Below are 14,896 nucleotides of genomic sequence, written 5' to 3' on the forward strand. Positions count from 1 at the left end.
CTTGTAGCATGTATCAGTGCTGGTACTTCTGATATAATTACATACATAAATATATATTAAAATGAAACTGTCTCTGCCAATAAGGGCTTCACCAAAATGGCGAACTGATTCGCAGACAAGTGACGTCACTCCGCAGCGCCCCAGCAGTGATTCCCCTTGGTGACCGTCTCCAGGGGGCGGGGGCGCGGCCCCCCGGCTTCCTATAGGAGGACGCGTTGCTATAAACATTGGCAGGCCGTGACGTCACCCGAAAGGCGGGGCTTCCTACCCCTGCATGAAAGCCCGGGAGCCCCCGTCCCCGCCCCCTTCACTTACTCCCTGACAGGAAGAAGCAAGATGGCGGCGGCTGACGGGGACGACTCTCTGTATCCCATTGCCGTACTCATCGATGAACTGCGCAATGAGGACGTGCAGGTTAGGAGCCGGGGAGCCGGGGCGGAGGGGGGTCATGGACGGGCTCGGGGTGCTGTCTGTCTGGGATGGTATAGTCCGGGCACCTTCTTGGCCTCCCTCTGGTATTTTTCAGCTTGTGCTGCACTGCATGCTGGGAGTTGTAGTCCCCGCACTAGAAGGGGCCACGCCCCCTTATGTGAGTGCGAGATAAAGACCAGGCCCCGCCCCTAACTGTAGGGGTGAGTGATGGAGCCAGGACTCTATGTGTGTATCAAACGTCACAGGCTTAGATACAAGGCTGGATCCCACGTGATGTTAGCAAACTGTATCCCATGTATTGGGCTTGGATTGAGTAGCTCAGCAACCTGTATTCATCTGATTGGCTTAGATACAGTAGGTCATCAGACTGTATACTGTGTGATAGGCTTAGATACTGTAGCATAGTGGACTGTATCCTATGTGATAGGTTTATATACAGTAGCTCAGCAGACTGTATACCACTTAGACTTGGATACAGGGCTCGACAGACTGTATCCCATGTCATGGGCTTGGATACAGGACTCAAACCTGTATCCCATCTGATAGGCTTGGATATGTAGCATAGTAGACTGTATCCCATTTGATAGGTTTATATACAGTAGCTCAGCAGACTGTATATCACTTAGACTTGGATACAGGGCTCGACAGACTGTATCCCATGTCATGGGCTTGTAAATCTGTATCCCATCTGATTAGATACTGTAGCATAGGAGATTGTATCCTATCTGCCTGTATACAGTAGCTCAACACACTGTATTCCATCTAATCGGCTTGGATACAATAGCTCAGTAGACTGTATCCTATGTGATTGGCTTGGATACAATAGCTCAGTAGACTGTATCCCATGTGATTGGCTTGGATACAATAGCTCAGTAGACTGTATCCCATGTGATTGGCTTGGATACAATAGCTCAGTAGACTGTATCCCATGTGATTGGCTTGGATACAATAGCTCAGTAGACTGTATCCCATGTGATTGGCTTGGATACAATAGCTCAGTAGACTGTATCCCATGTGATTGGCTTGGATACAATAGCTCAGTAGACTGTATCCCATGTGATTGGCTTGGATACAATAGCTCAGTAGACTGTATCCCATGTGATTGGCTTGGATACAATAGCTCAGTAGACTGTATCCCATGTGATTGGCTTGGATACAATAGCTCAGTAGACTGTATCCCATGTGATTGGCTTGGATACAATAGCTTAGTAGACTGTATCCCATGTGATTGGCTTGGATACAATAGCTTAGTAGACTGTATCCCATGTGATCGGCTTGGATACAGTAGCTTAGTTGACTGTATATCATGAGATTGGCTTGGGTACAGTAGCTCAGTATAATGGTAGGGATCGACTGATATTGATGGTTTTTTTTTTTTTTAGAACCGATACCGATAACTTGTGAACTTTCAGGCCGATACCGATATTCTGCGCATTTTAAATCAATGAACTGCAGCGTCTGTTCCCGGGGTCCGCGCTACTTCTGGCTCCGGCGGCGTCCTGAGCTGTCACTGTGCGCCGGGTATCATTGCAACAGCGCAGGACGCCGCAGGAACAAGAAGTAGCGCGGATCCCGGGAACAGGTGATTATAAAACCGGGGAGGCAATGGGGCAGCGGCGGTGGTTGGACTCAGGACAGGCAGGGGAGAGAAGCGAGCGGCGGCGGCGGTCGTCTCTGGCCCCACAGAAGCCGCTGCAGTTAATTGATTTAAAGCACCCGCATTATCGGCAAGGAAATTGCCGATAACGTAGAAAATCGTGAATATTCGTCAATAATATCGGCCAAACCGATAATCGTTCGATCCTTACTATTCAGCTTGGATACAGTAGCTAAGTAGACTGTATCCCTTGTGACTTGCTTGTATACAGTAGCTCAGACTCCCATGTGTTTGGCTTGGATACAATAGTTCAGACTGTTCCCCATGTGTTTGGCTTGGATACAATAGCTCAGACAGCACACCATGTGTTTGGCTTGGATACAATAGCTCAGACTGTACCCCATGTGATTGGTTTAGATACAATAGCTCAGGAGACTGTATTCTATGAGATTGGCTTGGATACAGTAGCTTAGTAAACTGTATCCCATGTGATCAGCTTGGATACAGTAGCTTAGTAGACTATCATGAGATTGGCTTGGATACAGCACCTCTGTAGGTGGTGACTAGAGATGAGCGAATTTACAGTAAATTCGTCACGGACTTCTCGGCTCGGCGGTTGATGACTTTTCCTGCATAAATGAGTTCAGCTTTCCGGTGCTCCGGTGGGCTGGAAAAGGTGGATACAGTCCTAGGAGACTCTTTCCTAGGACTGTATCCACCTTCTCCAGCCCACCGGAGCACCGGAAAGCTGAACTAATTTATGCAGGATAAGTCATCAACCGCCGAGCCGAGAAGTTCGTGACGAATCAAATTTACTGTAAATTCGCTCATCGCTAGTGGTGACTCAGTGTCATGTAATAGGCTTAGATACAGTAGCTTAGTAAACTGTATCCCATGTGATCAGCTTGGATACAGTAGCTTAGTAGACTATCATGAGATTGGCTTGGATACAGCACCTCTGTAGGTGGTGACTCAGTGTCACGTAATAGGCTTAGATACAGTAGCTCAGTAGACAGACTTCTATGTGATCGGCTTTTGATAAACTTTTACGTGTTGCCCTCAAATATCCAAACGTTTCGCTGGTCCTCCTGAGGCCGCTTCGTTGCGATTTACAGCCGGTGAAGTGCAGCAATCTCAGCGGGGCTCAGGAGCGCCATAAATGTTGTGATATTCCTGGGCAACATGTTAAAGGAGCACTCCGGAGCACTGGTATTTAAATAAAAAAATAAAAAAAAGTTGACCTCATCTGATCGCTCTTTCAAAGACCTTTCCAACGATACCTCATTTGTCAAATTTGGCCCGGCCGTTCTCTTGTAATTGCCACCTGTAGCAGTAAGCAGCCATGTCATAAAGACTACGTTTCCCATGACTCCCTGCGCCAGCTTCCTGTGAGCTGCTGCTCTCCCCCCCAGGAAATTATCATAAATTATAATAAAGTTCCTTCCCTCCTTCCATGTGCCCACTAGCGCAGTGTTTCCCAACCAGGGTGCCTCCAGCTGTTGCAAAACTACAACTCTCAGCATGCCTGGACAGCCAACGGCTGTCCAGGCATGCTAGGAGTTGTAGTTTTGCAACAGCTGGAGGCACCCTGGTTGGGAAACACTGCTCTATATACTATTACTCTATCCAAAAAGGACTTCGAAGGGGTCATTTATTCGGGGTGCTTTTGTCTTTACCGCGAGGAATAAATTAGGTAAAATCGGCAAAGGGGGAAATATGGCAGCTTATTTTTTGTGAAATACCGCTTTCGGGTCCTATTATAGCCTTCGGCTGTCCGGCAATGCTGGGAGTTGTAGTTTCGCAACAGCTGGAGGCACTCTGGTTGGGAAACACTGCACTAGCGGTGTCACAAGAATGCCTCCCAACCCTACCATCACCGCTAGCGGGGTTGCGCGCGGCTAACAAAGTTGCCCCCCCCCCCCCCCCCCAGACATCCTGGCGATGCGGAGGCTCATGACGTCACGCCCCCTCCCATAGACTTGCATTGAGGGGGCGTGGCCGAGATGTCACGAGCCTCCAGTACTGCACCCGACGCTCTAAATGATCAGAGTGCAGCAGGGAGATCCTTTTGGGTAGGGGATAAGATGTCTTCGGGCCGGAGTACCCCTTTAAACAGCAATCCTGCCGGCAGAGCATTATTGTAGTTACAAGTCTTAATCATAGCGGATGTTATGGAAGCAATAAATGAACGATCCAGCCAGGCCCAGAATGTGGTCCAGCCTTGTAATATGGGGCAGGTTCTGGGGCGTCCTGTATCTCCCTGCTGGAGTTCTTCTTTAACCTAGTAGATCTTGTACTCCAGATAGTGACGGATGCGGTTTTTGTTTTTTCTTTTTATTCAGTGTATGAACTTTTTTGCTTTTGTCTTTCAGCTGCGACTGAACAGTATTAAGAAGCTTTCGACTATCGCTCTGGCCCTGGGGGTGGAGAGGACCCGCAGTGAGCTCCTGCCTTTCCTGACAGGTACAAGCAAAGTATCTCAGAAACTAAGGTTTACGTGTAGGGTTTTTAGCCAAAAAATACTGTCCAAACTACTGTGTGTGAACCCAGTAGAGCCTTAAAGGGGTACTCCGGTGGAAAACTTTTTTTTTTTTTTTTTTTTTTTTTTAAATGAACTGGTGCCAAAAAGTTACACAGATTTGTAAATTACTTCTATTTAAAAATCTTAATCCTTCCAGTACTTATTAGCAGCTGTATGCTACAGAGATAATTCTTTTCTTTTTGAATTTTTTTGTCTTGTCCACAGTGCTCTCTGCTGACACCTCTGTCCGTGTCAGGAACTGTCCAGAGCAGCATAGGTTTGGCTATGGGGATTTTCTCCTGCTCTGGACAGTTCTTGATACGGGCATCAGGTGTCAGCAGAAAATTTTTTTTAAAAAAAAGTTTATAAATGTGATTTAACCCCTTCCCTAATAAAAAAAAATCAGAATCGCCCCTCTTTTCCCATTTAAAAAGTGTGTAAATAAAAATAAACATGCGATATCGTCGCGTGCGTAAATATCCGAACTATAAAAATATATCCTTAATTAAACCGCACCGTCAATGGTGTACACGCAAAAAAATTCCAAAATAGCGTCTTTTTTTGATCACTTTTTATACTATAAAATGAATAAAAAGCGATTTTAAAAAGTCCGATTAAAACAAAAATGGTACCGATCAAAGCTGACCGCCGCGTCTGAAGGGAAAGTGACACTAACCCGGCTGTTCAGTCGGGCTGTTCGGGACCGCCGCGATTTCACCGTGGCGGTCCCGAACAGCCTGACTGAATAGCCGGGTTAGTGCTTACAGGACACCGGGAGGGACCTTACCTGCCTACTCGGTGTCTTCTCCGTTCAGGGATCCCCTGTATGGCCGGCGCTCTCCTTCCTCGTCGTCGCGTACGTGCGTCGGCGTGCGTAACGACGTGATGACGGCGACGGAGAGCGAGGATACCCGGCCGGCAGCAGAGATGTTCCGAAGGGACGGGGATACGGCGACAGCGATGGAGCGACATCCAGGGCAGCGGTGACAGGTCCGGAGCGGCGGGGACACTTGAGTATTACCTCCTATGCAGTGGTCTTCAATCTGCGGACCTCCAGATGTTGCAAAACTACAGCTCCCAGCATGCCCGGACAGCCAACGGCTGTCCGGGCATGCTGGGAGTTGTAGTTTTGCAACAGCTGGAGGTCCGCAGGTTGAAGACCACTATTGGGTTCAAAATCTATTTTTTTTTTAGATTTTGCACCTATAAATTGGGTGCGTCTTATACGCCGGTGCGTCCTATAGGGCGAAAAATACGGTAAGTTATAGGGTCAGAAGATGACAATTTAAAACGTATACATTTTCCTTCATGTAGTTATGATTTTTTCCAGAAATACGACAAAATCAAACCTATATAAGTAGGGGATCATTATAACCGTATGGACCTACAGAATAAAGAGAAGGTGTCATTTTTACCGAAAAATGTACGGTGTAGAAACCGAAGCCCCCCAAAATTGCAAAATGGCATTTTTAATCTTCAATTTTGTCGTACAATAATTTTCTTTTTTTTTTTCCATTTCGCCGTAGATTTTTTGTCATTACAAAGTAGAACTGGTGGCGCAAAAAAAAAAGCAAAATTGAAAAGGTTATGATTTTTTTAAATGTAAGGTGGAAAAAATGAAAGTGCAAAAATTAAAAAACAAGTGGTCATTAAGGGGTTAAAGGAAAATGGTCATCCCGTTCACTCGCACTAAACCCAATACACCGAGTTATTATAGTGCGGGTGAACAGGAGACTGATGCGGGGTCTCAGACTAATATACACCTGCGGCCTGGAGCGGCGTCCCTCTGAAGGTCCGCTTCTTTGGCGAATTGCGTACTGGAGGCGGGCTCGCCGGGTGAATTTGAATATTCATGGGCGCTGGTCACGTGAGCGCCTGCTCTCACGTGACCAGCGCCCATGAATATTCTAATTCACATAAGAAAGATCAATTTGCGGAAGAAAGAAGCGGGCTTTCAGAGGGACACCGCTCCAGGCTGCAGGTGGAAAACTTTAAAAAAAAAAAAAAATTAAAAAAATCAACTGGTGCCAGAAAGTTAAACAGATTTGTATATTACTTCTATTAAAAAATCTTAATCCTTCCAGTACTTATTAGCTGCTGAATACTACAGAGGAAATTATTTTCTCTTTAGAACACAGAGCTCTCTGCTGAAATCATGACCCCAGTGCTCTCTGCTGACACCTCTGTCCATTTTAAGAACTGTCCAGAGTAGGAGAAAATCCCCATGCAAACATATGCTCTCTGGACAGTTCTTAAAATGGACAGAGATGTCAGCAGAGAGCACTGTGCTCGTGATGTCAGCAGAGCTCTGTTTTCCAAAAAGAAAATAATTTCCTCTGTAGTATTCAGCAGCTAATAAGTACTGGAAGGATTAAGATTTTTTAATAGAAATAATTTACAAATCTGTTTAACTTTCTGGCACCAGTTGATTTAAAGAGTTTTCCACCGGAGTACCTCTTTAATCAGACCCCACATCGGTCTGTTCTCCCGCACTATAACCCAGTGTATTGGATTTAATGTGAGTGAACGGGATGAACGATTTCCTTTTAAGATATCAGCTTGTGACGTTTGGAAGGTTAGACTAGGATCCATTCATTTTTAGTTAATAGGGAAAGGATAATGGTCACTGTGCAGACTGTACCTCACACTCTTGAAAAAGCCAGTTCCTAATGGCGAAACGTTGAGTCAGAGGAGAACAGATTTTAGCTCAATCCCTGTTTTTGAATATGGATGGATCACGGAGCTGTGTGATGTCTGTAGACGGCATCAGAGCAGAGAACTGCAAACGGAGCTCCGCGGTCAATAACATCCATGCATAGGATGCCATAAAACTGAAATATAACAAATAAGGGATTGTAATTTTAATCACACTGCCACCTAGTGGTAATTGATCACCCTTAATTATTATTTGCAAAAAGATTAAAAGTTTTAGACCAGAGAGGGTCTTTATTCAGGGTTTCCCTGAGGGGACTGACATCCCCAAGGTTGTTACATTACTGTGCAGACTGGACTTGTGTTATGACTAAATGCCAATAATGCAGATAGTTGGTTACATTTACAGAATTCATGAATACATCAATAAGTCTTTCTTGTCATCTGCAGATACCATCTACGATGAGGATGAAGTGCTGCTGGCCTTGGCTGAACAGTTGGGGACCTTTACTACTCTGGTTGGAGGACCAGAGTTTGTCCATTGCCTGTTGGTAGGTGTTTGTGTTGAAGCGCTGTGTAATTAACCCTGTATGGGATTCCCCCCCTCTCTGACAATGTCTTATGTCTGCAGCCTCCCCTAGAGAGCCTGGCCACAGTGGAGGAGACAGTGGTGAGGGACAGAGCGGTGGAATCCCTCCGGGCCACTTCCCATGAACACTCTCCTTCGGACCTTGAGGCGCACTTTGTGCCCCTGGTGAAGCGCCTGGCCAGTGGGGACTGGTTCACTTCCCGCACATCGGCTTGTGGTTTGTTCAGCGTCTGCTATCCCCGTGTTTCCAGCACAGTCAAAGCCGAACTCAGACAGTGAGTAAATGTATTGTTTGAGATTTAATGTTTAATGTGTACCTCCAAAGGGGATCTGTAGACTCCTGAGGTGCCTGTTTCTTTTAAATACTTCTTAGTACCATATTTTGGGCTGTCCTTCTGTTGTAAAAATGAATGTTCCTTAAAGGAAAATTGTCAGATGTTCACTCCTGCACTAACCACAAGTACTGATGGATAGTGCGGGGGACACTGATTCATATGATCCCTTCCTTCCACGAATCAGTCCTGCCGTTCACCCGCAGTCTTAGTTTTTCTATATATGCAAATGTGGCTGTAACTGGCACGGGCAGGGTTTTCAGAAGCTCAGTGGCACTGTGACGTCAGCGCCGCCCGCTTATGAATATTAAATAGAAGTCATTTACAAATCTGTTTTACTTTCTGGCACCAGTTCATTTAAAAAAATAAACACATTAAAAAAAAATTCCACTGGAGTACCCCTTTTAATTTAGCTGCTTTCTCTGAGTGCCAATCACAAGGCGAATGAAGCTCTAACCAGCTCCTCATATCTCTGCTTCTTGGACTCCTGTGTGAACTGGATGCAAAGAGAAATGTAGGACACATTTATAAGTGATTTTATTTATTTATTTATTTTTTATTAAAAATCTTAATTTTTTTTTTTCTTCCCTATTTAGACATTTCCGTAATCTCTGCTCGGATGACACTCCTATGGTCAGACGAGCCGCTGCTTCTAAACTGGGGGAATTTGCGAAGGTTTTGGAGCTGGAACACGTGAAGAGTGAAATAATCCCCATGTTCTCCAATCTTGCATCAGATGAGCAGGTACCATCCTGGTGACTGACTGGTGGCAGGACCACGGGCCCAATACGGTCTTGTTTTGTTGAGTGCCCTCTCTTGTATTGTCCTAGGATTCCGTGCGCTTACTGGCCGTGGAGGCCTGCGTCAACATCGCTCAGCTGCTGCCTCAGGAGGAGCTGGAGCCGCTGGTGATGCCGACTCTGCGCCAGGCCGCTGAGGACAAATCGTGGAGAGTCCGTTATATGGTGGCCGACAAGTTCACTGAGGTAGCTAAGATATTCTGTACGTCGCTCATGGCTTTATTTCCTCTCATGTTACCTATTACAGCAGTTTTCCCTAACCAGGGTGTCTTTAAAGGGGTACTCCCCTGGAAAACATACCTTTATTTTTTTTTTTTTTTTTTATTTTTTTTAGATCACCTGGTGCCAGAAATAACAGGTTTGTAAATGACTTCTATTTAAAAATCTTATTCCTTCCAGTACTTATCAGATGCTGTCTGTTTCACAGGAAGGTCTTTTCTTTTTGGATTTCCTTTTTATCTTGCCACAGTGCTCTCTGCTGACACCTCTGTCCATTTTAGAAACTGTCCATAGCAGGAGAGGAGAGGTTTGCTATGAGGATTTTCGCCTAATCTGGACAGTTCCTGACACGGAACAGAGGTGTCAGCAGAGAGCACTATGGTCAGACAGAAATAAAATTCAAAAAGAAAAGAACTTCCTCTGTATTATACAGCAGCTAAGTGCTGGAAGGATTAAGATTTTTAAATAGAAGTGATTTACAAATCTGTTTAACTTTCTGGCCCTAGTTGATTTTAATTTTTTATTTCCTGTGGAGTACCCCTTTAACTGTTTCAAAACTACAACTCCCAGCATGCCTGGACAGCCTTCGGCTGTCCAGGCATGCTGGGAGTTGTAGTTTTGCAGCAGCTGGAGGTACCCTTGTTAGGAAACACTGCATTACACTTTCAAATTATAAGGCTAGGTTCACATTGTCTATATAACAAGTATGTCAGGTTGAATGCACTTTGGGTGTAACATTGTGCAGCCGAGACTCCACTCACTCTTAGCACAATGTTCGTATACTTAGAAAAAAACGCAAACGTGCAACAAAGTTCATGCTCTGATTCCATATACTTTACTTTTCTTTCCATTTTTGTTTCTTACAATACTTCAAATAACGGGGACAGTAATCAACAGAACATAATCACCCAAGTGCTCGTCGCTGTTCAGGGATGCAGCATCTTAAAGGGGTATTCCAGGATTTTTTTTTTTTATTTGACTAAATTAGTGTAGTCCATAACATAGTGTCTGTACCTGTGTGTGACGGTTTTCTCACAATTCTGTGATTTTTCACCCCAATATTTATTTTTAACAGCATACAAAATGACTGTTGTCTCAGATTTTTCCCAGGTTGCAATGCGGCCAAGACCTGACATCACTAGTCAGCTGATGACAGGGAGCCTGTCTGCTTCAATGGGTGGAGCGATCGCTTGGTGGGAGAGAGATCAATCTGCAACTAATGCAACAGCTGTAGGCACCCTGATTTAAAACCACAGGTCTTTTGAATGGATGCAGTTCATTTGTTTCAATGGGTGGGGTGGCTGATGTGTGGGAGGGAGGAAAATGGAATTATGGGATTTGTAGGCAAAAAAGAAAACTCAATCAGGAAATACCAGTTCACAAAAAGCTAGCCACAGTGTTATGATAATCTCACAGCATAGCCATTTATTCCCAAGACAAGCGCAGATCCTTCCTAAGCATGTCCATTACTTTCTGCCAGGTACGTACTAAAATCACCTTATGGTGGAGAACCCCTTTAATGTAAAGTCCAGCCGGAGCTTTCATGCATGCCAATCACCCAGCTTTCCTTCCGGACTGACAGCAGACAAGCTTACACACCTGTGGGCGGTACTGGCAATGTTTCAGGATCTCTCCAGAGGCTTGAGAAAGGGAGATCCTGAAATGTCGCCAGTACCGCCCACAGGTGTGTGTGAGAGTGTCTGCGGTCAGTCCGGAAGGAAAGCTGGGTGATCGGCACACATGAAGGTTCCGGCTGGAGCAAGAGATTTGCATTAAGATGCCGCATCCTGGAACAGCGACGAGCACTTGGGTGATTATATTCTGTTAATTACTGTCTCTGTTATTTGAAGTTTTGTAGGAAACAAAAGTAAAGTATATGGAATCGGAGCATGAACTTAGTTGCACGTGTGCGTTTTTTTCCTAAGGCTCCTTTCACACTAAAATTCATCCGTTTAATGTTCCGTTATGAAAACCCTTAAAATCGGCCATTACTAAATCCCATTATAGTCTATGGGATTTTTACATTATCTGTTTTATCCCGTCATAGCCCGTTATTAATAACAGACATTATTTTGTGACTGGAGAAAGTAACAGGAGAAATAGTACATGCACTATTATTATTAAAATAAATATTGATTTTTATAATTCCTTGTTGGGCCTTTTTCCTTTCAGCTCCAGAAAGCTGTAGGCCCCGAAATCACCAAAACCGACCTGGTCCCTGCTTTCCAAAACCTGATGAAGGATTGTGAGGCCGAGGTGCGAGCTGCAGCCTCCCACAAGGTCAAAGGTAAACACGTGTTATGGATCTGTGCTTGTGTGTATAATTTAAGAGAATTCTGGCTTGGCATAAAATCCCAATCGGCTTCTGTGACTAAAGCTGAATTTGGGGAATGCTACATGTGAAGGTGGTTTAATGAGCTGATTTGCATATTCCTTTTCCCTGAAAGCCTGTGGAGTGGTAATGGGCTTTTTTTTTTTTTTGTCTCCATACCCCGGAAGAATACGGACTCACCTTTCCATATATAGAGATATAGATATTTACAAAAATTACTATTATTTATATATATATATATATAATATTATTTATTTTACACACTATAATATATAAAATTATAATTAAATATGCACATACACGCGCTGGAGGAGCAAAAAACAGGCTCTCCGGTATACCAGCCATATCTATCCTGTATGTAATGCATTTCAATAAGCCGACCGAAGTCAAACGCAGACTTTTTTTTTTTGCTTCCGCGCACCCCCAGCTGTATACGGTCCCGTATTGCTTAAAACGTAGTGTGAACCCAGCCTTATAGAGTGGATTCTTATCACAATGACGGGTGATGCTTTTCCAATGGACTGTAGTTCTATCTGTAAAGAACAGAACAAGTTTCTGCCCCTCCAGGCATCTACGGCAGCAAAAAGTCATCTGAATGTCCTTGAAGGATCCGCTGCTGTTCTGACCCTGCAGAAGTGGGAGAATGGTTATCAGGACTTCTGCTTAGTAGTTGTTTCATAAGTCGACCCGCTAAGACACCAGAGGGACCAGAATAATCCTCCGTATGGATTTAATCATTACTCAAGATAGATTCCGTAAGAAGAAGGCGACAATTATCTGTTCTCTGTGGAGGCGTCAATTTCCTTAAATAGCCCTGAAGGAATTAACTAAATGACTAAGTTAGATGAAGACTCATCCCGCAGGAAGACACCGTGATTCAGGGCATATTCATTCATCATAAGCAGGGCACCTCCTAGAAGGATTTGTAAAAGGTCACATGACCACTCAGCCCTTGAGGACACAGGCGACTTTCATTTTTGCATTTTCGTTTTTTCCTCCTCGCCTTTTAATAGACAACTCTTAATTTCCATCCTCCGACCCATACGAATGCTTCATTCACACCTCATCTTTCACTGTACAGCTGCCGGATCCGGCTGGGGGAGGGGGAAACCATGCGCTCCCGTACCCCAGCCGGAACAAGCGCAGAAATCCATTCACTTTAATGAGCCGACTGGAGTCATACGGTGACTCTGGTCGGCTCATTTTTGACCCATATCCGGTTTCCTGACCGGACCTAAAACCGTAGTGTACTATGGTTTTAGGTCCGGTCAGGAAACCAGATATGGGTCAAAAATGAGCCGACCGGAGTCACCGTATGACTCCAGTCGGCTCATTAAAGTAAATGGATTTCAGCGCTGGTCCGGCTGGGGTACGGGAGCGCCCGGTTTTCCCCTCCCCCAGCCGGATCCGACACCTGTACAATGAAAACAAGGTGTGAATGCAGCCGAAGATTGTTTTTTACACGACCGATCGTACTTTATAATAACTTTCATTGTACCATAAAATGTACGCTGGAGTTCACTGCTCACCTCCATCAAGGTATGGATCGGTTTGCAAAGACCTGGTTCTACTGCTCTGCTTTTCAGGAGACATCTCAATACTGTGCCTTACTGCTCAATTGAGTCACTTCCCCTGGTCTTTTGGGGAGCCCCTCGTCTCTTCTCCATCCCCCTTAACCCTGTTGTAGATGTGGTTGCTGTCCTTGTTTTGTGTCTAATCCAGTGTTGTCGCCTGTGTTTTGTTTTATTTATTTTTTTCTTCCCTTACTCCTCCTCCTTTCTTGTAATTAAAGGGGGACTCCGCTGCTCAACGTTTGAAACAAACTACCCAACGCTGGCGCCGGGAGCTCGTGATGTCATAGCCCCAGCCCCACCCTCTCATGAAGTCACACCCCACCCCCTCAATGCAAGTCTATGGGAGGGGGCGTGACGGATGTCACGCCCCCTCCCATAGACTTGCATTGAGGGGGCGGGGCGTGACGACATGAGGGGGCTGAGCTATGACGTCACAAGCTCCCGGCTACAGTGTTCCAAACAGTTTGTTTCAAACGCTGAGCAGCGGAGTACCCCTTTAACGTAAATAAAGAATTTTTGGGAGACTCGCACTGTAATATAAATTACACCGAGGTGACTGCATTGCACTATATCCCACATTCCGAAAAATAGATTTTGAAAGTACACAAAAGATACAGACAGACCACCTAGATGTAACTAATATCAAGGGTTAATAAATATAAATCAGTAGTAGTAGATACAGTACAAAATCAAAGTCAAAATTTATCAAATATTTGTGGAGGTCCTCGACCTGCCCCCTCCATACAGCTCTATGGAATTGCACGAACGCTGCATCTCCGCTTCTCCCATAGAGATACATGGAGGGGGCGTGTCACGGCGGCCGGCACTCCTCCTGAACGGGAGAGCCGCAGCATAGCCGGGGCCCCGTACAGGAGACTGCGGGGGATCCCAGCATTACGACCCCCCCCCCCCCGCGATCAGACACTTATGCCCTATCCTGCGGGGTGTCTAAGGCTGCAGATCTCTTTTTTTTTTAAATTTTTTTTAAATTTTTTTATTTTTTTTTTATACGCCCCAGCAGTTTTTTTCCCCAAACTCTGCCCAGGCGCCTGGCTCTCACCAATACGGTATAGCAGAGCTCAGGCTGTTCTGTGGGTGCAGTTGTATTCACCAATAAAGGGGTACTCTGCTTAATTTTTTATTTATTTTATATTTTTTACTGGCGCCATAAAGTTATGCAGATTTGTAAATTACTTCTATTTAAAAAAAAAGCTTAATCCTTCCAGCACTTATCAGCAGCTGTATGCTCCACAGGAAGTTCTTTTCTTTTTGAATTTCCTTTTCTGTCTGACCACAGTGCTCTCTGCTGACACCTCTGTCTGTCTCAGGAACTGTCCAGAGTAGAAGCAAATCCTCATAGCAAACCTCTTCTGCTCTGGACAGTTCCTGACACAGACAGAGGTGTAAGAACATTGTTACTCCTCCTTACCCTGTATCTTGCTGCTCACAGGCCCCTCTCCTATTTATTGTAGAGTTCTGTGAGAACCTGTCCGCTGACTGTCGTGAGAATGTGATAATGACCCAGATCCTGCCGTGCATCAAGGTAACGTGTATTCACTTATATTATTGTGAACAAATCCCGACTTGTGTTAAAGCGCAACGGTCAGTTTTGTCACGTTGTTACAGATGTCCAAAACGTGAGTGTAACCATACTTTCATTGCTTTTCCTCCTTCTTTTATAACTTATACATTTATCCAGGGGTCAGGCACAGTCGAATAGGCGTGGCTTGGGATTCGCAAAGCGCTGCCGCCACCGCCATGCCTATCCTCTCCTTTCAGCCCTGGGGATCTCTATGTAGCAAGACAATCGCTTTTGGATGATCAGTGCAGAATCCTATATCTAAACTG

General features: G+C 45.0%; 1 protein-coding gene across 1 annotated transcript in view; it reads left to right on the forward strand.

The window, feature by feature from the left end:
- Positions 1-227: 227 nt before the first annotated feature.
- The window catches only part of PPP2R1A (protein phosphatase 2 scaffold subunit Aalpha), a 29,595-nt gene continuing 14,926 nt past the window's right edge, over positions 228-14,896 (forward strand). The window contains exons 1-8 of the mRNA XM_056543124.1: positions 228-414; positions 4,402-4,492; positions 7,653-7,753; positions 7,834-8,066; positions 8,720-8,867; positions 8,954-9,109; positions 11,315-11,429; positions 14,521-14,591. Coding sequence (XP_056399099.1) covers positions 337-414; positions 4,402-4,492; positions 7,653-7,753; positions 7,834-8,066; positions 8,720-8,867; positions 8,954-9,109; positions 11,315-11,429; positions 14,521-14,591 — 993 coding nt within the window. The 5' untranslated portion in view covers positions 228-336. The remainder of the gene's footprint in view (positions 415-4,401; positions 4,493-7,652; positions 7,754-7,833; positions 8,067-8,719; positions 8,868-8,953; positions 9,110-11,314; positions 11,430-14,520; positions 14,592-14,896) is intronic.

This window comes from Hyla sarda, chromosome 10, assembly GCF_029499605.1.
Source record: "Hyla sarda isolate aHylSar1 chromosome 10, aHylSar1.hap1, whole genome shotgun sequence".
NCBI classification, from domain to species: Eukaryota; Metazoa; Chordata; class Amphibia; order Anura; family Hylidae; genus Hyla; species Hyla sarda.